The sequence below is a fragment of the Adiantum capillus-veneris genome, chromosome 27 (assembly GCF_014529385.1).
Source record: "Adiantum capillus-veneris isolate H3 chromosome 27, ASM1452938v2, whole genome shotgun sequence".
Classification (NCBI taxonomy): domain Eukaryota; kingdom Viridiplantae; phylum Streptophyta; class Polypodiopsida; order Polypodiales; family Pteridaceae; genus Adiantum; species Adiantum capillus-veneris.
In genome coordinates this window covers 124266387-124294359 of record NC_140957.1, presented here as the reverse complement: position 1 = coordinate 124294359, position 27973 = coordinate 124266387, and the positions used below count along the sequence as shown (strand labels likewise).

Below are 27973 nucleotides of genomic sequence, written 5' to 3'. Positions count from 1 at the left end.
TAGCACAAGCTCACCATAGACAAGCATGTAGTGCAAAATAGAGTTGTGTTTATTCATTCATGAAATTAGCTTTAAGTAGCTCTACAGCCTTGCTCCACAGCATGTGGAATAAATCCACTCTCCTCTCCTTGACTCACACTTTAGGACAAAGATCACACTTTACAATCCTTCCCTTGAGGTTTGGACTATGACAAGATACTGAAGATGCATGATCCACACAGGATGATAAGCTGGTATCCACCCAGGATGGTGAAATCCACACAGGCTAACAAAATCCACATAGAATGGTGATATCCACACAGGAAAATAAAGTCCACACAGGATGATAAAATCCACACAGGAAAAAGTCCTCGCCTACAAGTAGAGAGTCTGTATCTTCAAAATGGGTCTTTATAAAAGACAATGTTGCTCTCGTCTTCATCCTTTTTGTCTTCTACTGTGTGAGTTGATCCTCTATCACGTCTCTTGCCTTCGTTGCTTTTGATGTTGCTTCTACAGGTGCTGCTTTCTCCATTGCTACTGCCTCCATTTGAGTAGCACCGAGAAGGAGGGTGTCCCTTCCTACCACATTTGTTGCAAGGTTTGTTTGTGTAGCAGTCTTTCGCTACCTGTCCCACTCTTCCACATTCATAACACTTTCTTCCGTTTGTCGATGTTGATGGCGAATGCCTTCCCCTTGAGGATATTGCAATAAAAACTCCTCCTGATGAGGTTAGTGAACCTCTTTGCTTTCTTTCTTTTGCTTGGACTGAGTTGATGACATCTTGGAATGGTGGTGCTGGTTCTTTTTCTTCAAGAATTGTGACTAAGTGGTCATAAGAAGGTGGAAGTGCACTTAATAATATGGCCACTTTGTCGTCTTCTGGTACTTCGACCTGGATATAAGTGAGCTGCGTGACAATGCTCTTAAGCCTATTTACTAGGCTAGCAATGTCCTCCCCTTCAATCATGGTGATCTTTTAAAGCTGTCTTTTAAGACTTAACTTTGCTTCTTTTACTTTCTAGGACATGCCAGGCATCATGTGCATGCTTATATTCATCTATGAAATGCACGTAGTTGTCATGCAAGGAGGTGATCATGATTCCCAATGCTTGTTCGTCTTTGGCCAAATTTTGTGCACTTGCTATGAGTGTAGATGCCCTAGTGTGCACTCCATCAGGTTCGGCTTGTTGCTCTAAGGCATTGCTGATGACAGACCACAAACATTTTTTTCATAAGGTAGCCTCTTAACTTCGTTTGCCAAGTGTGAAATCCCTCCCCGTTGAATTTTTCTATTTCCTTGTCCCCCATTTGTGCTGATAGAGGGGTCTTAGATTAGGAGACTCTCCTAGCCAGTGTCTGCCTCTTTACACGGTGCACAAATAAAGAAAGATGATATTTATTTGCAAGTTATTGTGCTTGGCTGCAAGATTTGAAAAGATTTTAATGAGAAAGAGAGTAAGAGAAAATTCCTTTCAATTTTGTGAAGGGGCTCTTCACCGTCGGTGAAGCCCCTCTTCACAAAAGTCACCTTTGGTTGATTTATTGGATGTCAGTGCATGCATGCTAGTGCAATGGGTGCAATTGGGGGTCTTTCCAGTTGAAGAGACTCTCTTCAAGGCAGTGTCTACCCAATATGAAAATCTTTGATGCAAGAAGTGCAAAATGGCAATTACAATGGGCTAAGTGCTTGTAGTCTTTGAGATGCTTGGCAGCCTCTGCGGGAATGACCTCTTGTAAAGAGGTATGGGGCTTTGAATTCTTGAGGTAGTAACCTCGCGAGACTGCCCCCTTGAGGGAGTTTGGAAGTTAGCTGCGGGAAGGTGATCTTGATTGGAGCGCATGAGGCCCGGTAGTAGCACGGGAAGGGGGGCCTGAGAAGGGCGGACCCGAAAATGATATTAAAAAGGAATTTGGCGCCTCGGTTGAAGCTTCCGGATGGTAGGGCAGGCGCTTGCGGCCGATCGGGCAGGCGGATAGAGACACGGGCAGCAGCGGCCGTTTTTCGGGCACGCGTGGGCAGGAACGGACGCCCGGAGACTCCCGAGCTTTCGTGCGACCGGCCAAGGTCCGCTCGGACCCGAAAATTCAATTCAACACAGTTGAGCGCCTTTTTCAGATCCGCCAGTGGGCGCCCAAGGCAGTGGGGATGGGCACTCAAAAAAGGGTGGTCAACTCCTAAAAATAGGAGGTTCCCACACAACGCCTGCTTGTTTGTTTCCACAAGCGTGTGGTGAGCATTGAATGCTCTTTTAGGCACTCACACACACACACAACTTATATACACATGCAAGTTGAAGTTATGCAGCAGAGATAAGTTTGATTAGACACAATTTAATGGAGTTATTATTTCTTGAGTCGTGACTCAAATTTGGCATGCATAGGCTCAAATGAAAGCTCTCGAGACAGGCTACGCACACACACCAATCGTTAATGCCAATTTTACTAAAACAAGGAGCAGATTTTGGATCCAAAATGCAAGTTCCTAATGGAAAATTAATGAACTTTGACGCTAATTAAGCTTCCAATAAGCCAGTGAGTAGTGGCTCAAGAGTCTTTAGCTCAAGAACATGCTCATGCTAGCCAATGGAATACTAATTAGGCATGCACTATGCAATAAAAGAGCAAACCTAATGGATCTATCTAATGATGATCAATGAATGCTAATTGTACAAACATGCCAATGCATGATAGCAAGCCTAGCTAGCATACCCAAGCTCTGATACCAAATGTTAGGAATTGGATCGAGCTAGCTATGGTGGATGAAAGAGAAACATAGTGTCAATGCGTGAGTGTGTGTGTGTAAGCAAGATTATCACTCAAGTGAATTAGGTTCCAAGGTAGAATTAGCTTGGACTGTCACCAGCGTGTGACTACTATCTATCCTTTTTGTTGGTTTCTTTCCTATTATTTATTTACTTTCACTTTTTGGAAACACCCCTCAGGAAATCTAACTGCCTTGCATTGCATAGCTAGTGTGGAACTGTCCAGAGGGAGTCCATGCCTGAGGGCAAGAGAGCACTAAGGTTGGACAAAGACTATGGTTAGCCAAAGTGGGGTCATTGACTAGCCAAAGTGGAATCCTTTGCTAAAGAAGCTACATTTCAGTTTTGGATGTGGCCGCAATGTACAAAGAGGGTCGGATGACCTAGAAAGATACAATGGAAGTATCTCCTAGAATGTAGGGAACTACTATTTTGGGACCTGAAAATGTGTTTGCGTCATTACCTCCGGAATGACAAGGAGAACATTTTCTTACTCTGCCGTGAAGTCAACTGGGCAACCGGTTGGGAGATTTTTAGGCGGCAACCCCGAAACGGGAAAATGCTTGTAAATGTGCCAAGTGGCACCTTCTGGTGCACTTTCCTCATGCAACAAGAACTGGCGCTGATTTTTAAGCTGGGAGAGACTCATTTTCAGCTTCTGTCACAGGTTAAGAGCTATGGAGTGCTTGCTTTCCCTCCTATGTACAGTGCGGTGCCAAGAGTTATGCCCTGCATGCTACGCACCGCCCTCTCTCTCCCCTATGGCAGTATGTTATGCCCCACTAGTGGGCTTTTCATTTGACCAATGTACAGTTGTGTGGGTTCATGCGCGATTGCCGAGGCAAGAGCCTCTTGCACAGGTACTGGATTAGCTAGCGGCTAATCCCCCGCAAGTACAGGTAAATTCGGAGAGGTTTCACGCCAAAAATCTCCTCCGATTCAAAGGGCAAGTAGCCCTACACGTGCGGGAGCTCAAGAACTTGCTACGGATGCGACCGGCACGTGAAACGGAGCCCGAAACAGTAAATTACAACCTGCTGTGTATTTTTGCAGGTTTAGGGTTTTGGCCCTAAACGGTCCCTAATACCCCCAGGAGGTTCGGGGACACGAGGGGACTGCTGTACAGGTGATCTGGCGCATTTTCGGGGCTGAAAACAGAGAATTCAGCGTGCTGCAGATTCTCGCCAGCTTTTGCAAAGTGCCCATATGCGTCGGGAAAGTCAGCCCATGCGTGGGAATACTGACTGTGAAGGGTCCTAGTACAGTTATGCTCCGAAATCGGGCCGGAACAGTTGAAATTCAGCCAAGTTTGTGCGGGGTAGCTTGTAGGGAACCACAGCGTTTATTCCCTCTTTTGAACAATAAAGAACTACCGAAAGGGGCGCCTAAGTTAGGGGCCAATCTAATGTCGGTCTACTCATACAGGTGCAATCTAGTAGCCTGTATCCCTCTCCCCTTAGTCGTGTCTTGAAAGTACAGGTAAAGTGGACGACAAATTAATTGGGTGAAAGCAAATAAGGTTTAAGTTTAAAGTCTACCGCCCTTTTTGGATTGAACAGGCCGGTTTCATGGTTCCATCGACGTGATTAAATCACTTTTTCCCATAGAAGTGAGCCTTGGTCAGTTTGGGCTTGAAGACACAGGGGATCATAGACCAGACACAAGGAATTGCAATTATGGCTGACAGACCAGATGATATGACTGAAGAGGTTTCCTCTTCACAGGGTCAACAGACACATGAAGTGGGTGAGTCCTCAAGACCACCACAAACGGATGATGATATATTCAGGACCCAGTTGGCTACTGCTGTGGCTATGTTCACACAAGTAATGCAGAACCCGAGGTTTTTAGCCTTTCTGCAACCTCCTGTTCCGTCTCAACAAGTTTGGGTCACTGGATCACATTCAAAAGCCTATTAAGGCTCGAGCATAGGTGATTCATACTGCACAGTCAATGGAAACACCTGTACATTTGACGGAGAACATGCAGTCTCCACAACCTGTGCCTAAGGTGCAAGAACAGGCGGCTGAGATGCCAGTCTTTCAAACTGTACCAGTTCAACCAGCCACTTTTCAGCAGGCTATAGCTGGTTCTAATAGGCAGGGAAGCAACCTACAGGCTATGCAACTCGTCTTCCCACCACCTTCAGTACACCCTGGCTATTTTGGAGGTGGATCGGTATTCCAGAGCATGGCTGGTCATGCACCTGGAAATCAGTTTTACACGCCAGGAACAGTGTTCGGGGGTGGCAGGTGCTCAAACAATGATGCCTAACCCGATGTATGGTGTCACGGGCATGCTACAAAGGTTTCAAAGCACTCGGGGCCAATTTGGGATGCCACATGCAAATTTTGGTACGGCTGGAATTACAAATCAGCAGCCAAATATGGCATTTCCAGGTCAACTTAATTGCGGTCAGGGAACACAAATGAACCATAACAGTGTTCCCATGTTTCAGTCACTTCAATATGACAATTTAACGTCGCTGGAGAGGCCAACTCCGTACAAAGAAGGTGGCAAAGGTGTGACTTTCACGACCTTTACAGGGTTTGATGACAGGAAGAAGGCTCTCTCATTCCTCCAGCAGTTTGACAAGGCCTATGCAGGGGAAACTTTACAGAGGCTTCAAAGGTCCGCAAGGCAGCCACCTTCTTGACAGGGAATGCGGGACAATGGTGGACAACTTTATTGCTCCAAGGGCAATCTCCGTCCACAAGGATTTATTTCAAGCAGATTTTTGCAGCAGCATGGTTATCTGATGATTTCGAAGCAGATGTCATGACAGAATGACACAAGCTTAATGCTGCCACTTGCAAGAATCTGGATGATTACAATCGGAAGTTTTGGAAAGCTCTACTTCCAATAACTTCCTATAAGTTTGTGCCATTGACAAAACAGATTGAAAAATACTGTTGTGGCCTACCCAAAGGATTGAGAAAGTACTGCATGAAGACCAAAGTCACTACTTTGACACAGCTCATCGAGGTAGCAAACACAGGCAATGGTTTGCTCAAGGGAGAAGATTGTGAATTCAATACTGGCGTCAAGGAAGGATCAGCCAAGAAGTATGTTCCCAAGGAGGCTCCGAAAGTGACTCAGGAGCCAACCAATGCAAGGAAAGACAAAGCTACGGCTGAATCAGAAAAGGGACCAGCTTCTCTTCTTTCATCCCGGTGCCAAAGCCAGCTTCATTTCCCCAGAATTGGCTTCAAAGTTGGGAATCAAACCTGAAGAGATGGGGTATACAGCAGAAGCAAGTTTGGCATGTCCTCGCCATATAGAGGCTATGACACCCATCATTGGAAAGTTGCGCCTATATATCCAGTCCTATGTAGATGCTAAAGAATTTTACATCATGCCACTGGACAGATGTGATGTGTTGTTAGGTATTCCTTGGTTATTTCGTGTACAGGGAATCATGGATGCCTACAACAAAAAGATCACTGTACAGAGCAAGGGAAAGACTCACAATCTGGATGTAAAGCTTAAAGGGGAGTCTATTCCCACTGTATCAGCTTCTGCTATTACTTCTGTAATGAAAAAGCATCTGTCTGCGTACTTGGTTTTTGCACGTGAAGTGTCAAATTGTGATGAATCAAATTTATCTGTGCTAGATAAAGAAAGGTCAATGTTTTTACAACAGTATAGTGACTGTTTTTTCGATTCATTACCGTCTCAATTACCGCCAGAGAGACCCGAGGACCATGCGATAGATTTGGTGCCAGGCAGTAGCCCACCTGCTAAGCCTCCGTACAGGGTTAGTGCGGCTCAGCAGAAAGAGATAATGAGCAAAGTACAAGAGCTGTTAGAAAAGGGGCTGATTCAGCCCAGTTCATCTCCATTCTGTTCTCCAGTGTTGTTGGTGCAGAAAAAGGATGGCTCATGGCGTATGTGCATCGACTACCGTGCACTGAACAAGAATACCATCAAGAATAGGTTCCCTATACCTAGAATTGATGATATTATGGACAAATTAGAAGGAGCACCTATGTTTAGCAGGATAGATCTAAAGAGTGGGTACCATCAGATCCGCATTAGATCAGAGGATGTGCACAAGACTGCTTTTAGAACAACGTTTGGCCTTTACGAATTTTAATTGATGCCCTTTGGTCTCACAAATGCTCCTGCTACGTTCAATAGGATGATGGACAGAATTTTCCGTCCACACCAGCAGTTTGTTGGTACATTCTTTCATGACATGATAGTCTACTCAAAGAATGAAGAGGAGCATAGGCATCACTTGGCCATTGTGTTCCAAGAGCTACGCAGTCATGGGTTGCTCATCAATGCAAAGAAAAGTGAATTTTTTCAGGAAGAGATCCACTTTCTGGGACACATTGTCTCAAAGGATGGTGTCAGAATGGATCCTGCAAAAGTTGAAGCGATCAAGTCATGGCCAGATTTGAAGATGGTGCATGATGTCCGAAGCTTCTTGGGACTATGCTCCTATTACAGAAGGTTTATCCGAAATTTCGCTGAGATTGCTTCACCGTTACATGCTCTTCAAAAGAAGGCAGTCACCTTTAGATGCACACAGAAAGAGATTTCAGCTTTTAATCTCTTAAAGGAAAAGATGACTTCAGATCCAGTCATTGTGTTGCCAGATCTTAGGAAGTCATTTGTGATCCAGTGTGATGCCTACGGTAGTAACATTGGTGCAGTGCTAATGCAAGATGGTAGGGTAGTAGCCTATGAGAGCAGAATTTTGCAAGGGCCAGAGATGACCATGCAGGTCTATGAGAAAGAGTTACTGGCCGTGATTCATGCGTTCTTAAGTTGGAAACACTACCTGCTAGGTGCAGATTTCGTTGTCCAAACAGACCATCAGACCTTGCGATACTTCTTGACACAGACAAAGTTATCTGAGAAGCATATGCGATGGGCAAATATCTTGTCCATGTTCCATTTTCAGATTGTGCATGTGGAAGGCAAGAAGAACGTTGTGGCTGATGCCTTGTCAAGGAAGCCACAAATTTCAGCTGTGTCAATTCCTTATCATCATGAACTTGATGATATGAGAGAACAGTATGCAAATGATGAAGATTTTGCAAGGGTCTTCGAACAGCTAATGGATGGACAACGTCATGAACACTATCTTCTCAAAGAGGGGTTCATAATGATGCATGGCAGATTGTGTGTCACGACGCCATTGCGACGCAAAGTTATGGAAGAGAGTCATGTCCCACCGTATGCATGGCATTGTGGTATCGATGCTACAGTTAAAGCGGTTGAGACATTCTCCTCCTGGCCTACATTGAGAAGAGATGTAGATGCCTTTGTGCGAGAATGCCTAATATGCCAAAAGGTCAAGTTTGACAGGCAAAAGGCACCAGGGTTATTGCAACCACTACCTATTCCAGATAAACCATGGGAAAGTATTGCTATGGATTTTATCTTTGATATTCCAAGAACGCAGACAGGAAACGATGGTATTTGGACCATTATTTGTAGATTTAGCAAACAGGCTCATTTTATTCCTGTCAGGAAGAAGATAAAGCCAAAGTGGAATCCTTTGCTACAGAGGACAGAGGCTACATTTCAGTTTTGGATGTGGCCGCAATGTACAAAGAGGGTCGGATGACCTAGAAAGATACAATGGAAGTATCTCCTAGAATGTAGGGAACTGCTATTTTTGGACCTGAAAATGTGTTTGCGTCATTACCTCCGGAATGACAAGGAGAACATTTTCTTACTCTGCCGTGAAGTCAACTGGGCAACCGGTTCGGAGATTTTTAGGCGGCAACCCCGAAACGGGAAAATGCTTGTAAATGTGCCAAGTGGCACCTTCTGGTGCACTTTCCTCATGCAACAAGAACTGGCGCTGATTTTTAAGCTGGGAGAGACTCATTTTCAGCTTCTGTCACAGGTTAAGAGCTATGGAGTGCTTGCTTTCCCTCCTATGTACAGTGCGGTGCCAAGAGTTATGCCCTGCATGCTACGCACCGCCCTCTCTCTCCCCTATGGCAGTATGTTATGCCCCACTAGTGGGCTTTTCATTTGACCAATGTACAGTTGTGTGGGTTCATGCGCGATTGCCGAGGCAAGAGCCTCTTGCACAGGTACTGGATTAGCTAGCGGCTAATCCCCCGCAAGTACAGGTAAATTCGGAGAGGTTTCACGCCAAAAATCTCCTCCGATTCAAAGGGCAAGTAGCCCTACACGTGCGAGAGCTCAAGAACTTGCTACGGATGCGACCGGCACGTGAAACGGAGCCCGAAACAGTAAATTACAGCCTGCTGTGTATTTTTGCAGGTTTAGGGTTTTGGCCCTAAACGGTCCCTAATACCCCCAGGAGGTTCGGGGACGCGAGGGGACTGCTGTACACGTGATCTGGCGCATTTTCAAGGCTGAAAACAGAGAATTCAGCGTGCTACAGATTCTCGCCAGGTTTTGCAAAGTGCCCGTATGCGTCGGGAAAGCCAGTCCATGCGTGGGAATACTGACTGTGAAGGGTCCTAGTACAGTTATGCTCCGAAATCGGGCCGGAACAGTTGAAATTCAGCCATGTTTGTGCGGGGCAGCTTGTAGGGAACCACAGCGTTTATTCCCTCTTTTGAACAATAAAGAAATACCGAAAGGGGCGCCTAAGTTAGGGGCCAATCTGGTGTCGGTCTACTCATATAGGTGCAATCTAGCAGCCTGTATCCCTCTCCCCTTTGTTGTGTCTTGAAAGTACAGGTAAAGTGGACGACAAATTAACTGGGTGAAAGCAAATAAGGTTTAAGTTTAAAGTCTACCGCCCTTTTTGGATTGAACAAGCCGGTTTCATGGACTCATAAACACAATCTTGAGTATTGACTTAGCTTAGCACAAGCTCACCATAGACAAGCATGTAGTGCAAAATAGAGTTGTGTTTATTCATTCATGAAATGAGCTTTAAGTAGCTCTACAGCCTTGCTCCACAGCATGTGGGATAAATCCACTCTCCTCTCCTTGACTCACACTTTAGGACAAAGCTCACACTTTACACCTTGCGCTCACACCAAGGTTTCTTTTTCCACCTCATGTCGATTGGCCGGCCGCTAAGTGCATGGTCCGCTCTCAATGAGTGAAAAGAGAAACAAGGGGAGGCTGGACAAGCCCTTCTTTCTTGGGTTTCCTGTCACTCTTGAAAAACATGATTAGGAATCGACACGCCCAAGTGGACTTGGGTTACGTGCAACCGCAACAAGCAAAAAAGATTCTTGTGGTTCTTTCCTTGAGTGATACAGAACACTGTCAAAGCTCTAATACCAATGTAAGGTGCAGCGGAAATGAATGTTGAAATTTGCTCAAGATGAGTGCTCCGAACTGTGCTCAAGGGTTCCTTTTACTTATGAAAGGGAGAGCCTTCCGTTCCTTTAATGAGAGAGTGCAAATGATCCCAAACAAAGTGGATAAACACTGTGAATGAAGGTGTTGAGACTGAGAGATAGAGAGAGAAGAATACGACACCAAAATGTTGTCAAACCCTCCTCCAAGGGCCCCACTCTCTATGGCGAGAGAGGTCTATGTTGTTGATTACACAAATCTTGTACAATGGTCTAAATGCAATGGACTTGCCGACGATGTCGACGACGACGAGCTGAAAACTGAAAAATGCTAGGGGCTGAAATCTGCAAATCTTGTATCTGCTGAATTCTAACTCTACGTCGGTGACAACGGCAATGACAACGACGATGTGACGACGATGCACTGAAAACGCAGATGCTGAAATCTGCGAATAGCGGGCTGAATCTGCAAACACTGGCTGATCTGATCGTGCAGCGAGGATCTGTTGCGAGAAGGTGAGATCTGCGAGGTTTGGGGGCTGCGGTACGGAGGCTAACTGCTGAAAATGCAAAACGCTGGTGCAATGATGTTGAACTCTCGCCGGAAACTGCAAACGCTAGGGCTGGTTTGCTACAAAAACGCTAGGGAGTCTGCTGCAATCTGCTAATGTCAGGTTGTCTTGCAGTCAGCAAAACGCTGGGGCTGATCTGCACTTGTTGAAAACGCTAGGCTATCTTGGTGGCTGAAAAACGCTAGGAGTTCTTGCCGAGTCTTGCTGAGAAGGTGCACTATTAGACAGTGGGTCTCTACTGCCTCTTCTGCAAGAAAGTGCTAGCACTAGTTTTCTTATATATCAACTTAGCATTTCCCAACAAAGTCACTTATTAATAATAAGTGAAAAATGGCTAAAATAGGAAAAATGGGTTTTGCACACTGTAAAATGCCCATGATGGCTACTGATTGTAATGTTGATGATCATGTTGTGTGCAACCAGAGGAACTGCAACTACTCTAAGTGCATGGACATGCATGACCTGCGAACAGACTCACAAAGGTGCCTGAACAGTTCCTAAGCTGAACCACATGTACATAGGGTTAGATGTGCACGTGACACTTGCAAAGCTGAGCCTCGACACCCCCATTGTACCCATGAGTTCTCGGTTGGAGCTGAGAGTGTTGCCATGCCAAAGTCTGTATTGGTTTCTTTGAGTCAAGTCGATGTTCATATTGTTCAGGTTTTTCTACTGAGTCTTACCATTGTTGTTCCGTTCTTCATCTTCTTCTCTGTTTTCATTCTGTGGAGTGAGATCTCACGCACACTGCATTGAGGAGCACCACCATAGAGAGCACGATACATTATCTCCACTACAAGTGCTCTCATTTTTAGCACGCCCGATGGGACCTCAACTAAAATCTCACTCCGTGTACAAAGCAGAGTCAAGCCGAGGAGCTGCTGGGTTTCAGCTCTCTACCTGTCTTGCTCTGTTGGGTTCCACCGGTTGGCTTAGTCAAGTAGCGTTTCACCTCGACTTGCTTAGTTCTAGACCTGTTGGTCTAGTCTCTCATCTTGGTCTAGTAGTCTCTCGGCCTGGGTCTAGTCCTTTCTCGTACAGGTCTAGACAAGTGGTCCAGTCACTCGCCTTGGTCTAGCCTCTCTTGTCCAGGTCCAATCAAGTGGTCCAGTCACTCGCCTTGGTCTAGTGGCAATTGGACAAATTTTCAGCAAGTTACAAGGTCTTCGTGCCCAAAGCTTGGGTGGGCTTTTGGTTACTGCATGATACATACAAGGTAGTCATAGGAGTGACAAAGCCCACTACTAAGTCCTCTGAAGTACCACCAAAGGAAGCTTCAACCCTTCGTGCCAAATAGAAGTCCACCAGCCCCATTACCTATAACCGGCCTGTACAACGTAGAGGGCGGTACTATTTCAATTACCTGTTAACTTTACACAGAGCACTGAGAAGGGAAGAGAACACAGTTGCGTCCAACGACTAGAATGTCACTGCGCACACGAGACCGACACCCTGTAGGCCCCAAAGACTGGCGCCCCTTTCGGTATTTCTTTATTCAAATTAAGGTAGACGATCCGACCACTTAGCACAAGCTTTCACAAAGCTGTCCAAACCTGGCGAGGGCTGAAAACGCAGGTTTTCGACCAGATTTCGACAGCATAACAACGCAAAAACCCCTGTAGGTCAAAAACACCTGTCTAGGACGGATTCCCTCGATATCTGGAAGCTTTCTGGTGAGCTGTCACAGAATTCCGCGGTCTGTAATTCTCTGTTTTTCACTGCCGGGAGCCCAAAAGCCTGTACACGCATCCCAAGGCTCTCACGAGGCTCCCCCGATGTTCCCTTGCACTTTAGGTGCGAAACCCTAAACCTGCAGAAAAACACAGCAGGCTGTAATTCCCCGTTTCGGATCGTTTTTAGCAGAGCGAACACGCCTACGCGTGTCCCAAGGGCTCCCGCACGCAATGGGACAGTTCCCCTATGAATTGGACGAGTTTTCACGCGAGAAAACTCTCCAAACTCGCAATCTTTCGTGATGGAACTGTGCGTACCTATGGGGGATTAGCAATTAGCTAATCCGATTCCTGTTCAGAAGGCTCTTGCCTTGGCAAACGCGCATAAACCCCCAGAACTGTACATAGGTCAAATGAGAAGCCCACTAGTGGGGCATAACATACTGTACGTAGGGGAGAAAGAGAGCAGTATGTAGCGTGCGGGGCATCACTCCCGTCACCATACTGTGCATAGAGGGCAAGGTAAGCATTCCATAGCTTCTGTACCTGCTACAATCCACCTAAGGCTGAAAATGGCGCCCCCTTTCTTGATATGCAGCTCGTTTTTGCCTCCCAGAGTGGCAGAATCGCTCACAGGCTGACACGTCGCCCAGTTTCCGAGTTTAGGCTTTCCCTGCTAAAAATATATCAACTGGTGCGTCAGTTGACTTGGCAGCAGAGCAATAAAATGTTCCCCTTGTCATTCCAAAGCTAATGACGCGAACACATTTTCTGGTCAAAAATAGCAGTTCCCTAAATTTTAGGAGATGCTTCCATGGCGTCCCTATCGGTCTCCTGACCATCATTGAAGACTACCATTTGACCACCATCTACAATGTGGGTTAATTTACTGGCCCCTTTCAACTTATAAAGTTGTAGTGACTTGACGAGTGGCCCAAATTCCAGTTTGGCGCACATGAGCTTCCATGCCCGGGCAGTCCCTGTCTGACCGACCTAGATCCCCGATGTGAGAAACCCATTTGGCTACAGCCGTTTCACACTGGCCATGCAATGTCCACTTGCACCTTTTCAAGGGTTTTGGGACAAATAAGTAAAAATAAAATAAATATATCTAATACTTATTTACGGAAGGCAACAGGAAAAATACACCTCCTGGTGACACACCCCACCCTTGAAATACTGCAAGCGACCTCGCTTGCATGCCAATAATACATGCAGATATCTCCTGATATCACATATATTCTATGATGGGAAATCTAAGATATACATGCTTCCGGAAATGTAGCGTTGGACGATTAAACAATCCCACCAACCTGGCTACGACACATATATCAAGCATAGAAGTCTTCTAGTGTACTCTTGAGCACAAACTTCTCTAGCTAAATTCTGTATGGAAAGAGTAGATACAATTGCTTAACTACTCTCTTGAGCATCATGAACCATGCTCTTGCCTTGCTCCAAAAAGGCTGCATCAAGTCACTGTGGGTTCCATTTGAAAGGCTTCAAGATACAATTGCAATAGCTGAGGTGAATCAAGCAATTCAGACTCTTCCATCCATTTGGCATCTAATGATGGATAGTTCTTGAACTTCACCAAATAGCGTCTTGCAACCTTTCCTCTAACCTTTCTTTCTTTATGTGCCAATATCTGTTCAGGAACAAGGATTTCATCCAATTCTTCCACTTCGGGTTGTTCCTCATCAAGCATATTCTTTGGCACATCACCAACAAAGGGCCTTAGAAGGCTGACATGAAAAGCATTATGTATTTTCCAGCCTTCGGGTAGCTTTAACCTGTAAGCTACATCGCTCATCTTTTCTGAAATCTGAAAAGGACCATAATATCGCATACTGAGCTTAGGAAACAAGCGATCCTTGCCTTTCCTTTTCCTTAACCTGGCCTTTTCAAAGCGCAAAAGTACCCAATCACCAAGTGAAAATACAAGTTCACGACGGTGACGATCAGCAGCTTTCTTTTGCTTAGCCTGAGTCTTCTCAAGAGCAATCTTTATCTTCCTGCATGTTTCATCCATATCTTGCACATACTTGTCTGCCTCAAATATCTTGTCCTTAGTCTGCAAAATGGGTGGGACTTTCTTTCCTCCTTCCACTATCTCAAATGGTGCCTTACCTGTTGATGTATGCACAGTGTTATTGTAAGCATATTCAACCAATGGGAGATGGTGTTCCCAAGTTGCCTTGTGCTCTGAGACATAACATTTGAGTAGGTCCAAGACAGTAGAATTTGCCTCTTCTGACTGTCCATCAGTTTGCGGATGAAACGAAGAAGAGAACTTGAGCGTAGTGCCCATGTTCTCAAACAATGCCTTCCAGAAAAGACTCGTCATACGTGGATCCATGTCACTGACAATTGACCTCAGCAAAATTTCGGATGCACCTCCTGTAATAGGAACATAAGCCTAGAAAGCTTCGAATGTCATGTACGGACTTCAAGTCTGGCCATGACCTAATTGCTTCCACTTTAGCGGGATCCATGCGTACCCCATCCTTTGAAACAATGTGCCCAAAGAAGTGAATCTCTTGCAAAAAGAACTCACTTTTCTTCGCATTAATGAGTAGCCTATTCTTGCGTAGCTCATTGAAAACTGCGGTCAAGTGATCCCTATGCTCCTCTTCAGACTTTGAGTAGACAATCATGTCATCAAAGAAGGTACCCACGAAGTCTCTATGTGGTCTAAAAATTATGTCCATCATTCTATTAAATGTGGCAAGAGCATTTGTGAGACCAAATGGCATGACAAGAAACTCATAGAGACCAAATGTTGTCCTGAACGCAGTCTTATGGACATCTTCTGGTCTAATGCGTATCTGATGATACCCGCTCTTTAGGTCTATTCTTGTAAACAATGACGCTCCCTCAAGCCGATCAAGAATGTCATCTATCCTCGGTATGGGGAACCTGTTCTTGATGGTATTCTTATTCAAGGCGCGATAGTCAATGCACATGCGCCATGAACCATCCTTCTTCTGCACTAAGAGTACAAGCGAACAAAAAGGGGATGAACTGGACTAAATCAACCCCTTCTCTAAAAGCTCGTTGACCTGACCCATAATCTCTTTCTGCTGGGCTGCACTAACCCTGTATGGTGGTCTATTCGGTGGACTAGAACCTGGCACAAGATCTATAGTATGATCCTCAGGTCTCTCAGGAGGTAACTCCCCTGGCAAAGAGTCTGAAAAACAATCACTGAAACCACTCAAAAAAGTTGACCTGTCTTTATCTAAGGTAGACAAATTAGATACAACTTGAGGTACTTCTTTTGCAAAGATCAAGTACGCAGAAAGATGATTCTTTATTACAGATGAAATAGCAGAAGCAGAAACAATTGGAACAGACTCGCCTTTAAGCTTTACATCAAGGACATGAGTCTTTCCTCTATGTACAAGGGTAATCTTTTTGTTGTAAGTATCCACCATAGCATGCAACCTGTAACACCATGGGATACCCAATAACACATCACAGCCCTCAAGCGGCATAATATGAAATTCTTCCGCATCCACATAGCTCTGAATGTGCAGACGAAGCTTTCCCAGAATGGGAGTAACAGGCTCTGAATGTCCTGGGCATGCCAAACCTGCTTCCCCTGTCATACCCATCTCCTCTGCACGAATGCCCAACTTTGATGCCAATTCTGGTGATATGAAATTTACACGGGCTCCTGGATCAAAGAAAACCAGCACTATCTGGTCTCTAACTTTGCCCCAAGCTTTGCACAGCTCCGTGGCATCTGTGTTTGGCTGATCTCTAACCAAATCTGGAACAAGTCCTGCACTCGGCTTTGGCTTCTTCCCTTTATGGTCTGACTTGTCATCCTTATCCTGTGACTTCTTCTGTGGGCATTCATTTGCAAAATGTCCTTCCTGTTCACAAATGTAGCATTTCTTGGCCTCTCTAAGAGCTTTCCATTCTTCAAAAGTTTTGCCAGAAAAATGCCTCTTTTGTCCTTGTCCTCGTCCCGAAGAAGATTTAGACTGCTTCTTGGACGTATCAGCTTCTTCAGTGGAGGGCTTCTTTGTGGGAGGCTCAGAAGGCTTTGCTGCAACATTGTCCTTGGCTGAAAACTGTTTGCCCTGGGCCCCTTTCTTGTGGCTATTAAATCCATCGGAATCTCCCTTCGACAGATTGTTGGCCACTCTTGCATTCTCTATCAATTGAAACATATTCATGACAGTAGTCTTTGTGCAGTAGTCTCTGATTTTCTTGGGCAATCCGCAACAGTTCTTCTCAATTTGTTCTGACAAAGGCACAAACCTGTAAGAGGTGACTGGCAACAGTGCGGCCCAAAACTGTTTATTGTACTCTTCCAAAATCGCACACTGTTTAGCATTCAACTCGTGCCATTCTATCATCACATCCACTTCAAAAGTGTTTGTCAACCATGCAGGCGCAAAAAGCTGTTTGAATTGGACCCACGTTGTTGAGGCTTGACCCTGGTTCAACAATGCGGTCCACCATTGGAGCGCATTCCCTTTCAAGAAAGTGGTAGCCTTGTGTATCTTTGAAGATTCCGTGAAGTTTCCTCTAGCATAAGCTGCATCGAACTGCTGTATGAAGGTCAAAGCCTTCAATTGGTCCTCAGTTTCTCTGAAAGTTTCAAACTTCACTCCCTGCCCACCTTCCTTGTAATCCTTAAGCTGACTCAAAGGAGCCACATTATCATAAACAGGTGCCTGTAACAGTGGTGCTCCATGAGTGTTCATTCCAGCACTTGCATCAATTGTTTTCCCTGTCATATCTGCATTTTGTACGTATGGCTGCAAAAAACCAGCCATACCAAATTGTGTTCCAGGCACTCGAAACTGACCATAGGCACCCTGAAAACCTGGTTGGACACCCATGTTCGCGTACATAGGGTTACCCATGCCTGTTTGCATTGTCCCGAACACATTCCCTGGCATATAACCTGTGGAAGGTCCAGCCATAGCTTGAAACACTGAACCACCTCCAAAATAACCAAGATAAGTATTAGGTAATGGAAGGGTCTGACGCATAGCCTGTTCATTGCTCCCTTGACCATTCACAAACGGTTCCTGTCCAGCTAAAGCAAGTTGCTTTGGATCATTGGACACCGCTAGTTGCTCAACCACATGGGCTTTCCCTCGAGCATCATGAGTCCTCTGCGCATTGGAAATCTCCTTTTCCTGCAACGGCTCAGTCATGCCCTGTGTAGGAGGCTGAAAACCCTGTGTCGGAGCCTGTAAGAATTCCTGCATCCTTGGGTTGTTAGCCAACTGCTGAAACATGTCCATGCAGCAACGCAGTTGAGTTCTAAACAACCCGTCCTCTTCTTGAAGAGTTGAAGGAATTTTCTCTGTGCCATGTGAGGAAGATCCCTCTTCAGGTACTTGGTCTCTCTTCTCTGCCATATCGACAAGCTCTGTGTTGCTTTCACCCACAACAATCCACACTGCACTTTCTGAAGAAAAAGTGACTATCCCGTCGATGGAACCATATAACCGGCCTGTACAACGTAGAGGGCGGTACTATTTCAATTCCCTGTTAACTTTACACAGAGCACTGAGAAGGGAAGAGAACACAGTTGCGTCCAACGACTAGAATGTCATTGCGCACACGAGACCGACACCCTGTAGGCCCCAAAGACTGGCGCCCCTTTCGGTATTTCTTTATTCAAATTAAGGTAGACGATCCGACCACTTAGCACAAGCTTCCACAAAGCTGTCCAGACCTGGCGAGGGCTGAAAACGCAGGTTTTCGACCGGATTTCGACAACATAACAACGCAAAAACCTCTGTAGGTCAAAAACACCTGTCTAGGACGGATTCCCTCGATATCTGGAAGCTTTCTGGTGAGCTCTCACAGAAATTCAGCGGGCTGTAATTCTCTGTTTTTCACTGCCGGGAGCCCAAAAGCTTGTACACGCATCCCAAGGCTCTCACGAGGCTCCCCCGATGTTCCCTTGCACTTTAGGTGCGAAACCCTAAACCTGCAGAAAAACACAGCAGGCTGTAATTCCCTGTTTCGGATCATTTTTAGCGGAGCGAACACGCCTACGCGTGTCCCAAGGGCTCCCGCACGCAATGGGACAGTTCCCCTATGAATTGGACGAGTTTTCACGCGAGAAAACTCTCCAAACTCGCAATCTTTCGTGATGGAACTGTGCGTACCTGTGGGGGATTAGCAATTAGCTAATCCGGTTCCTGTTCAGAAGGCTCTTGCCTTGGCAAACGCGCATAAACCCCCAGAACTGTACATAGGTCAAATGAGAAGCCCACTAGTGGGGCATAACATACTGTACGTAGGGGAGAAAGAGAGCAGTATGTAGCATGCGGGGCATCACTCCCGTCACCATACTGTGCATAGAGGGCAAGGTAAGCATTCCATAGCTTCTGTACCTGCTACAATCCACCTAAGGCTGAAAATGGCGCCCCCTTTCTTGATATGCAACTCGTTTTTGCCTCCCAGAGTGGCAGAATCGCTCACAGGCTGACACGTCGCCCAGTTTTATGAGTTTGGGCTTTCCCTGCTAAAAATATCTCAATTGGTACATCAGTTGACTTGGCAGCAGAGCAATAAAATGTTCCCCTTGTCATTCTAGAGCTAATGACGCGAACACATTTTCTGGTCAAAAATAGCAGTTCCCTAAATTTTAGGAGATGCTTCCATGGCGTCCCTATCGGTCTCCTGACCATCATTGAAGACTACCATTTGACCACCATCTACAATGTGGGTTAATTTACTGGCCCCTTTCAACTTATAAAGTTGTAGTGACTTGACGAGTGGCCCAAATTCCAGTTTGGCGCACACGAGCTTCCATACTCATCAGAATTCAGTGCTAACTGGCTCGGGCAGTCCCTGTCTGACCGACCTAGATCCCCGATGTGAGAAACCCATTTGGCTGCAGCCGTTTCACACTGGCCATGCAATGTCCACTTGCACCTTTTCAAGGGTTTTGGGACAAACAAGTAAAAACAAAATAAATATATCTAATACTTATTTACGGAAGGCAACAGGAAAAATACACCTCCTGGTGACATTACCCCTACCTTTCTTGCAGCTACCTCCATTCCCTCAACCAGTTCTACACCTCCCCAGTCACCCCCATCAATAAAGTTCTAATCCCCTGTGTTACATCAAGCTCCAGTGCAACAAGCTACAGAGGATGCGCACGACCATGCTGGAAGGTTTGTTTCTCTCTGCAGAGATCGTGGCCACAACCACGAAGACACCTACTTAGTACTCTTCCATATACCTTGGATGGCTTAGCAGACAAGTGGTACAATCAGTTTGCCAAAAACCATTTTACTACTTGGGCCACATTGAGACAACAATTCTGTGAAGCTTTCAGACCAGGGAACTTCCAAGAGAAGGTTCTGGATGAGTTAGCCAACCTGATGCTTCAGCCCAAAGAGACTTTTGCAGAGCTCATGACCAAAACAGAGTCTTTGATCGCCAATCTCCAACCTGACGCCACCCTGGAGGATTTTGTTGCAGCTGCTACTCTGATAGGAGCAACGAGGAAGCTGTTCATCGACTCTCCTCAGGTAGAAACCACCTCAGTCCTTTTAGAAAGTCCCTCTGATCCTTTGACCTCTTTACGTAGAGAACTGGAAGCTCTTAAGTTACAACGAGCTCTTCAAGAAGAAAAATCATTCTCTCTTCGGTAGGAGAAGCTTCCACATCAAGAAGCTTTGGACAATATCAAGCGCAAGCTAGAGGAGCTCAAAACTCATCAGGAGACTAAAACTAAAATTTGGTGTTCCTCCTGTCGTTCTTTCGGGCATCCTCCGCACAATTGCCCGCTCCGAACTTACTGTCACTTCTGTGAGAAGTCCGGCCATGATGAGAAGGAGTGCTACTATCTGAAGGGACTGCGACACCTACAACAAAGCCTCGCCCTGATGCTTCAACAAAGCTTGGCTCCTGCATCCCATATGGTTTCTCCTTATGGTCAACCTAACCAGATGCCACCTTTACTGACAACCCCTCCTATGCCAGTGATGCAAGGTATGCAAAGCACCTTTCCATCTCAAAGTTTTTATCATGCTAGTGCCCCCTCAGGTCCTTAGAGCTTCTACACCTCAGCTGCCAACCCTTTGCAGCAAGAGCAGAGACCACCTCGTCCCCCGCCTCGCCCGTCCAATTACCACATTCTATGCTACACGTGTGGGGAGTATGGACATTACCAAAGTGTCCCCTCCCTGAAGGATCTCCGCCTTGCCGCCATGATCCCGGCCTTGCCGCCATTGTCCCGAGATGAAAGATCATTTCAGCAAAGATTGTCCAAAGCTACGAGCATCCACGTCTTCGAACCCGAGTCTAAACCAACAAGAGTTCACATTTCCAAAGATCAACTTGACTGCGGTAAGCACCATTTCTCAGCCATCACCTGCTACACATGTGGTTACCCCTAAGGATAAGGCGCAACAAGTGGAGGAGCCCACTAGTGTGCTCATTAGGGCACAATGAGCAGCACTAGGCTCAGTCTTTCAGAAGGTCCAACTCTTTCAGTTCCTCCACAACAACCTCGTCCATCTGCAACATCTGACAAGCCATCCTCTGGTGTCAACCGACTGACTTCTATGCTATTTGAGATTGATGGGGCCTTCTTGGAAGGAATAGCTCAACCATCACCTACTACACATGTGGTTACCCCTGAGGATAAGGCGCAGCAAGTGGAGGAGCCCACTAGTGTGCTCACTAGGGCACAATGAGCAGCACTAGGCTCAGTCTTCCGGAAGGTTCAACTCTTTCAGTTCCTCCTCAACAACCTCGTCCATCTGCAACATCTGACAAGCCATCCTCTGGTGTTAGCCGACCGACCTCTATGCTATCCGAGATTGTTGGGGCCTTCTTGGAAGCAATAGCTGACTTGCAACAGCTCAAAGTCCCAGAGCAAGTCTTGCCCAAAAGTGAAAAGCATAAAGCAGAAACTATATTGAAGAACACCTTTCAACAAGTCTCCCTATACGACATGCTCAAGTTGGATGCAAATCTTCGAAGTGACAGTCTCAAAGTCATTCAATCTTTGTACCCCGGTGCGGGGTCCTGTGCCAGACACTTACCAGTGCAATCTTCTGAGTCTTATATGATTTCATATCCCTCGGCCCCTCTCAATGATTACAAGAGTCCCCATCTGACTGTGTCTATTCGGGGCAAAAATTTTCACGTGTTATAGTTGATGGGGGATCTGGCATCAATCTTATGCCTGAATTCACTATGATGGCTTTGGGCCTGCAGCCGACCCGCCCAGCTCCCTTCACAGTTACATTGGCTGACCAAAGGACAATCTACCCAGTGGGCAGGGGCATAGTGGACAAGGTGCCTCTGCAGGTACAAGATTTCACCTTACTTGGACTTTGTTGTGGTTCATCTTCCCCAGGTTGAGGGTGGGTTTCCTTTGCTCATCGGTAGACCATGGCTACGCCACACCAAAGCACTTCAGGACTGGGGGAATGATGCTATGTGGATAAATACTTCAAGTGCCCCAATGCAACCTATTTGACTAGGAGGCATGGATCCCGTAGTGCAGCAAAGTTCTTTGTGAATGGAAACCAACCTTGAACAAGAACAGCCTACTCCACCTGTCTTCCCCAAGTTGAGGGTGGGTTTCCTTTGCTCATCGGTAGACCATGGTTGCGCCACACCAAAGCACTTCAGGACTGGGGGAATGATGCTATGTGGATAAATACTCCAAGTGCCCCAATGCAACCTATTCGACTAGGAGGCATGGATCCCGTAGTGCAGCAAAGTTCTTTGTGAATGGAAACCAACCTTGAACAAGAACAGCCTACTCCACCTGACGAGTCAAACGAAGATCTGCTGGAGTGGTTGGACGCTACAAAGTCTATGTCATGTTATGGGGTCTCTATTCAATCTTTGCCTAAAGATACATTCTCCTCCAGCGTTTCTACTGTCACTGAACCCAGTAAGCCCCCTGAGCCAGCAGCAAGTGTGCCACCCAAGCTAGTAGTCAGTGTGGCGGTCATAGAGACGGCGCAAGCCTTCACCTCGGCCTCCTCGGTGTATGACTCTCCCACCAAACCAAAGCCCTCCTTTGTATACGATGAACTTCCCTTCGACGAGCTTCCAAAAGGACGGTTACAAGAAGAATATGTTGTCTTTATCTCTATTTCCATTCTAGTCAAACTCTGCAACCTACAACGCTTTAGAACTAAGAAGGTGATGGTTGTCTTTTCCCTGTGTGTCCTTGTCTGGTTTTTCGTTATAGACGGCATTGGCATCTTCAACATCTTCCAGCTTAGTGTGGCACCTTTCGGGCATTCAATCCCTACCTTCAGTCCCTCACCCCTATCCACCCTTCCTTCCTCTCTCGCCCCTACTCACTCATCCCCACCCCCCCCCCCCCCCCCCCCCAAGACCATGCATTCACCCCTCGCCTCTCATCACCCTCCCCCCCCCCACTGGCACCTACCCTCCCCCTCTCGTCCCTGCCCAACCTCCCTCGCCCCTACCCTATCCAATTGGTCCCTACCCAATCCCCCTCGCCCCTACCCTCTCCAATTGGCCCCTACCCTATCCAATTGGTCCCTACCCAATCCCCCTCACCCCTACCCTCTCCAATTGACCCCTACCCAATCCCCCTCGCCCCTACCCTCTCCATCGCCCCTAACCTCTCCAATTGGCCCCTACCCAATCCAATTGGTCCCTACCCTCTCCGATTGGCCCCTACCCTATCCAATTGGTCCCTACCCAATCCCCCTCGCCCCTACCCTATCCAATTGGCCCCTCTCCAATCCCCCTCGCCCCTACCCTCTTTACCTCGCCCCTACCCTCCCTTCTAGCGCCTACCCAATCCCCTCTGGCCCCTACCCTGTTCACCTCGCCCAACCAAATCCACTTCACAACTACCCAGCCCCGCTTCCCCCTTCCTCTCCCCCCTCACCCTCGCTCCCTATTAGGCAGTGTTAGGAAAATCGGGGTCAGTGTATTCCACTAGCTTTTGTGCTTCCCTTGAATTTTGTTACGTCTTGGACATTCTTCAGTTTTTTACTTTCTGCACAACTTATCTCATTGTGGCAAGAGACCAAACTGTGCAATTCACTTTCCAACCGTGTCCTAGCTTATCTCATTGTGGCAAGGCTGTCCATACTTCTGTTGGGGTTAAGGCCTATGTGCCTTGACCGGTCGCCAAAGTCATGGGCGCCCGCCCACTGTTACCCTATACTTATAGTGAGTATACTGTATAGGGGGAGCTGCCACTTCACAGTCTCCCCACCCACATCGTGTGTGTGTCTCCTCCTCTCTCTCACTCTCCGTCTGTGGTGCTCCCCGATCCCCTTCAATTGGTATCAGAGCGTAGGTGCGGAGGGAGCGCGTGTGTGCACAGTCACGACGACAGCGGAGAGCCAGTTTCATTCCCGAAATCGCTTCCGCGCGCGCGCACTTTCAAGAGTGCAAACAGGGTTTCGACTTCGGCATTGGCAAATTCAGCTTTCCGAGAGCGTTTCCACGAGGCGTCCTGGCGTTTTACCCCCCTTTCAAGCCATTCGAGCCATCAAAAACTTCATTCGAGCTACGGTTGAGGAGCTACATTTTTCAACCCTCTTTTGGCAGTTTATGCTGCGTTTTTGGGTCGAAACGGAGGTTTTTGGCATAGCTTTCACACCCGGACTCGGATACATGTGATCCAGGAGTCTACCTTGGGGTTTTGGCACACTCCGGACGCGCTCGTCATATCAGAATTTTAAAATTCTGAACGCTGAATTTTCTGCAGCAGCAGTTGTTTATTGTGTGTCGAGGATTCCACACATGGTTTGCTCTCAAATGTGAGAGTGATATTTGCTGCAAGTTTCCTCATAGGTGGAAGGATACGATGTATGCCTTATGTGGTTTGATGCTCAAGGAGACTAATGTGATTGCATTTTGAGTTCGGCAATGTATGCCTCGAGCATATTTTTTGGCAGTCACAGGTAGAGCAGATATTTGTGTACTAGCTTTGCAGGTGTTTGCAATGATGTATGCAAAGTGTGGAGATTGGCGCATGCATTTGGAGTGCGGTTTGATGCGCTTTGGTTACTCATGGTTTTGAGCGTGTAGTCAGTTTGGTTACTGGTTTTGTGGCCATTTTACTGACAAAACTCTGGCAAAATTTTCCCAGGAGTTTTATGCGTATCATTTATGCGATCTAGGTAGAGATTGCGGGTTGCACTCAGCATTTGCGTGCGGTGTTCTCTGCAGGTGGGAGATTTGTGCGTGTGTATGCATCGATACCGCACAGTGTGGGCTTGGTGATTAGCTCACAGATGTATGCTCTATGACGGCGTGTGTGCAGGTGATCTTCAGACCGAACAAGTCATAACTTCTTGGAGAAGTTTTGGGCTGATTCTTCATGCGCTACGGTTGGTAGTGTGGGGCTGAATTACGGACTGTTTTTGGCCATGCAAGAGGGCTGAGAATTTTGTAATTTTGGGCTGAATTTCAGGGCTGATTCGGTGAAGATTATGCACAAGGTTATGGTCGTCATGAATGCGTCTTGTAAGTAGTGCGTTTGATTGCAGTGTGATACTAGAGCAGGCGAAGCTTGTATTGACATTGCGGGAGCTCTATTTTGGAGTGTGTCTCACAGGTTTTACATTGTGTTTCTGGCCATATTGGTAGACAGTTTCCAGGTGTTGTTGGTGAGGTGGTTTTGCTATCTAGCTTGCTACTTGTGCTCATGGCAGAGACAGGTGATCGATCAGATTGTGACCTCTCACAGATGCGCGTGTTTGATGGGTCAGACTTTGCGGCATGGAGAGAGTGTATGCTTGATACATTGACACAGCGAGGGTTGCATCGACCATTGAGTGGTGATGTAAGTAGACCTTCAAACATGTCTGACGATCAGTGGCAGGAGCTAGAGGAGATGGCACTATCTACACTCTCTTTGCACCTTGCGGAATCTGTATATGCTCTTGTTATGTATGAGACTACTTCGAGAGCACTTTAGCGCAGATTACATGAAATGTATGATAGATATGAGTCATCACGGACTCGTGTGAGACATGTACATTCACGAGCACGCTGACAGGTGACATGGTATTGTGGTCATTCTAGACACGTTAGAGGGCGCTGTTTTCGTCGTATGCGACATCGTAGGAGACATGGCAGTCTCAGAGAAGTATGTAGTGATGCCATGGACTCGGTTGCTTTGACAGTTGAGGCAGATGTAGTGTCGGAGTATACTAGTGACGGGGATGTCACTTTTACCTCGAGCTATGCACGAGATGCTATACATGTGGATAGTACACTCCCTTCGCAATGGTTGCTAGACGCAGATGCTATGTTTCATGTCACGCCGCATCGTGAATGGTTTTGTAGCTATTCTAGCGGGATGCTTGGCAGTGTACGTTTGACCGATGGATCGGTGCATGCGATAGCAGGTGCAGGAGATGTGAGACTGTCATTACCGAGTGGTGCATCTTACTTGTTACGGCATGTGCGCTATGTACCAGATTTGACAGTGAGTTTGATCTCGATTGGTCAGTTTAGAGATTGTGGATGTCAGATTTCGCTACGAGAGCGAGATTTTGTGATGCATTTGGGTTCGCTAGTGATTGCGAGAGGTGCCAGGAGTGGTACAGGTTACCCATTGCATGTGGATCACGGGAGAGACGGTGTTGTCTCTGTGATCATGCAGCCAAGTAGAGAGCGAGAGAGCAGGCGAGTCTCTTTTGCTTGTGGGTTGCAAGATGCTTTGCATGGAGTGCAGAGCAGTGACCTTGTTGTGCAGGTTGCGTCTACGGATGCACAGGTAGAGTGGGACAGCTCTAGTGAGTCACAGCAGGATGAGTCATCAGAGGTGATGACAGAGATGACTCACATGGATGCTGAGATGTCGGCTATTGTGGAGTCATTTCTTGATATGCTTATGCTAGAGCTTGATGCAGATTCGGGACAGATAGATACTTTTGGTACACATGTGATATGTGGTGGGCACGAGGAGTCACTCCAGAGCTCGGAGTCAGAGTGCCATGGTCTCTATGATAGGGGACACGATTGCCATGAGTTGAGTTCTAAGTTGGAGGTGGCAGAGATTGCCAGGGTTGCATCAACGTTCGGTGTCCTCATGTACGAGATGCTGATCTCGAGGCCCGACATAGCAGCTGCAGTGGGAGCATTTGCAACAGGGTTGATTAGTTATTCGATGATTGATCTCGGCATAGAGCATAGGGGAGGTTTGCAGGTATTGGACCGATACTTGCAATAGTGCATGAGCTCTTGTAGACTATTTGTAGAGCTTGGAGCTAGCTCTGTGTGGCTTCCGCAGCGGGATATTTGTCTATCAATAGAGCCGGATGCACTAGCTCATCGAGAGTCAGTGGACATAGATTGAGAGAATATCTCACCTTCTATTAGTTGTACACTAGTAGATCTTGCTTAAAGGCACATTGGCCTTTAAGTGGGAGGTTGTTGGGGTTAAGGCCTATGTGCCTTGACCGGTCGCCCAGGTCATGGGCGCCCGCCCACTGTTACCCTATACTTATAGTGAGTATACTGTATAGGGGGGGCTGCCACTTCACAGTCTCCCCACCCACATCGTGTGTGTGTCTCCTTCTCTCTCTCACTCTCCGTCTGTGGTGCTCCCCGATCCCCTTCAACTTCATTATGTTCTGCAACTATCTACATTGGTCTATTCTTCCTCAAAACTCAATATCTTCTCCAAACATCAAATTCTTCAGATGGAGCTGCATTTTTCTGCTAGTTCAATGTTCTTTCTAGTTCAGTGACGAGGTGAATTTGCAAAATAAAGTCTTTGTCTCTAAACAGATACCCGATGCTATGGTGAATGATAATCCTTCAAACTTGAAGATTGGAGTCCTTGCCTTCAACGGTGCAAAGGATAAAACAGATGCAGACTCTTGCAGCACGACTTTAGTCGCTGCAATTGAATCTGTGGGCACAACTTGTTCCACAGATAAGCCCTTACAGATGGCTATACCTCCAAACACTATTTTGCCTCAGTCTACGACATCCCTTCAAGAGAATTTTACTGTTCCAGACAAACCAATGGAATACCTTGCGCATTTCCAACCAATGGTCATCATTCAACAGAAAACTCAAGTCAGTTTACCAATACTTTCACTTGAAGAAGATAAAGATTCAATCTTTTCTTGGACAAGCTCGAAGTTACAAATGACTTTGACAAAGACACTAATCAAGTTGCAGATACGATCAGTTTTGAGTTTTGCAAAATAGTTATGGTCAATAATAGTGCCATGACGTGCGACTTAACAAAAAGATCTTTGGATGCAGAAGCACTACAACAATACATTTCCTTCTCCCGGAGTTTCTACAACTACCCTGGGTTTTATTTTAAATGGGAGGGAATGTCACAATTGTGACTTATTATTACATAATACACTCTTCTTGATTCATTACACATGCAGATGTGAAGTGTGACCAACCCACGACGACCCCTGTTCTCGAATGATCATAACCCTTCGCTCTAAGTCATGTCTCTTCACCAACAGCCACACTCCTTCGACGACTAGTCATGCCCCTTCAACCAATCGTTGCGGCTCTTCATCGAATGGATGTGTCTATTCGCCTAAAGGATGTGTCTCTTCGTGAAGGGTAATACCTGTAACCTTTTTATAGGAACATGTTAATCTCCTATATAAGGAGCCTTTGTATCACAATTTCAATCAATGAATCAAACACAGAGTCTTCTAAGTCTTATCTTTGAGTCAAGTTCAAGTTTCTTAAGTCTGAATCATGAGTTTATGTAAGGTGCAGCGGAATGAATGTT

General features: G+C 46.5%; 2 protein-coding genes across 3 annotated transcripts in view; one reads left to right on the top strand and one right to left on the bottom strand.

Annotated features, from left to right (window-relative positions):
• LOC147422710 (Small nuclear RNA activating complex (SNAPc), subunit SNAP43 protein) overlaps positions 1 to 27973 on the bottom strand; it is an 89994-nt gene that overhangs the window by 30125 nt on the left and 31896 nt on the right. The gene's annotated exons all lie outside the window — the stretch shown is intronic.
• Positions 20930 to 27973, top strand: part of LOC147422711 (uncharacterized) — a 33198-nt gene continuing 26154 nt past the window's right edge. The window contains exons 1-4 of the mRNA XM_086502388.1: positions 20930 to 21361; positions 21460 to 21552; positions 22009 to 22401; positions 26944 to 27285. Coding sequence (XP_086358514.1) covers positions 20930 to 21361; positions 21460 to 21552; positions 22009 to 22401; positions 26944 to 27285 — 1260 coding nt within the window. The remainder of the gene's footprint in view (positions 21362 to 21459; positions 21553 to 22008; positions 22402 to 26943; positions 27286 to 27973) is intronic.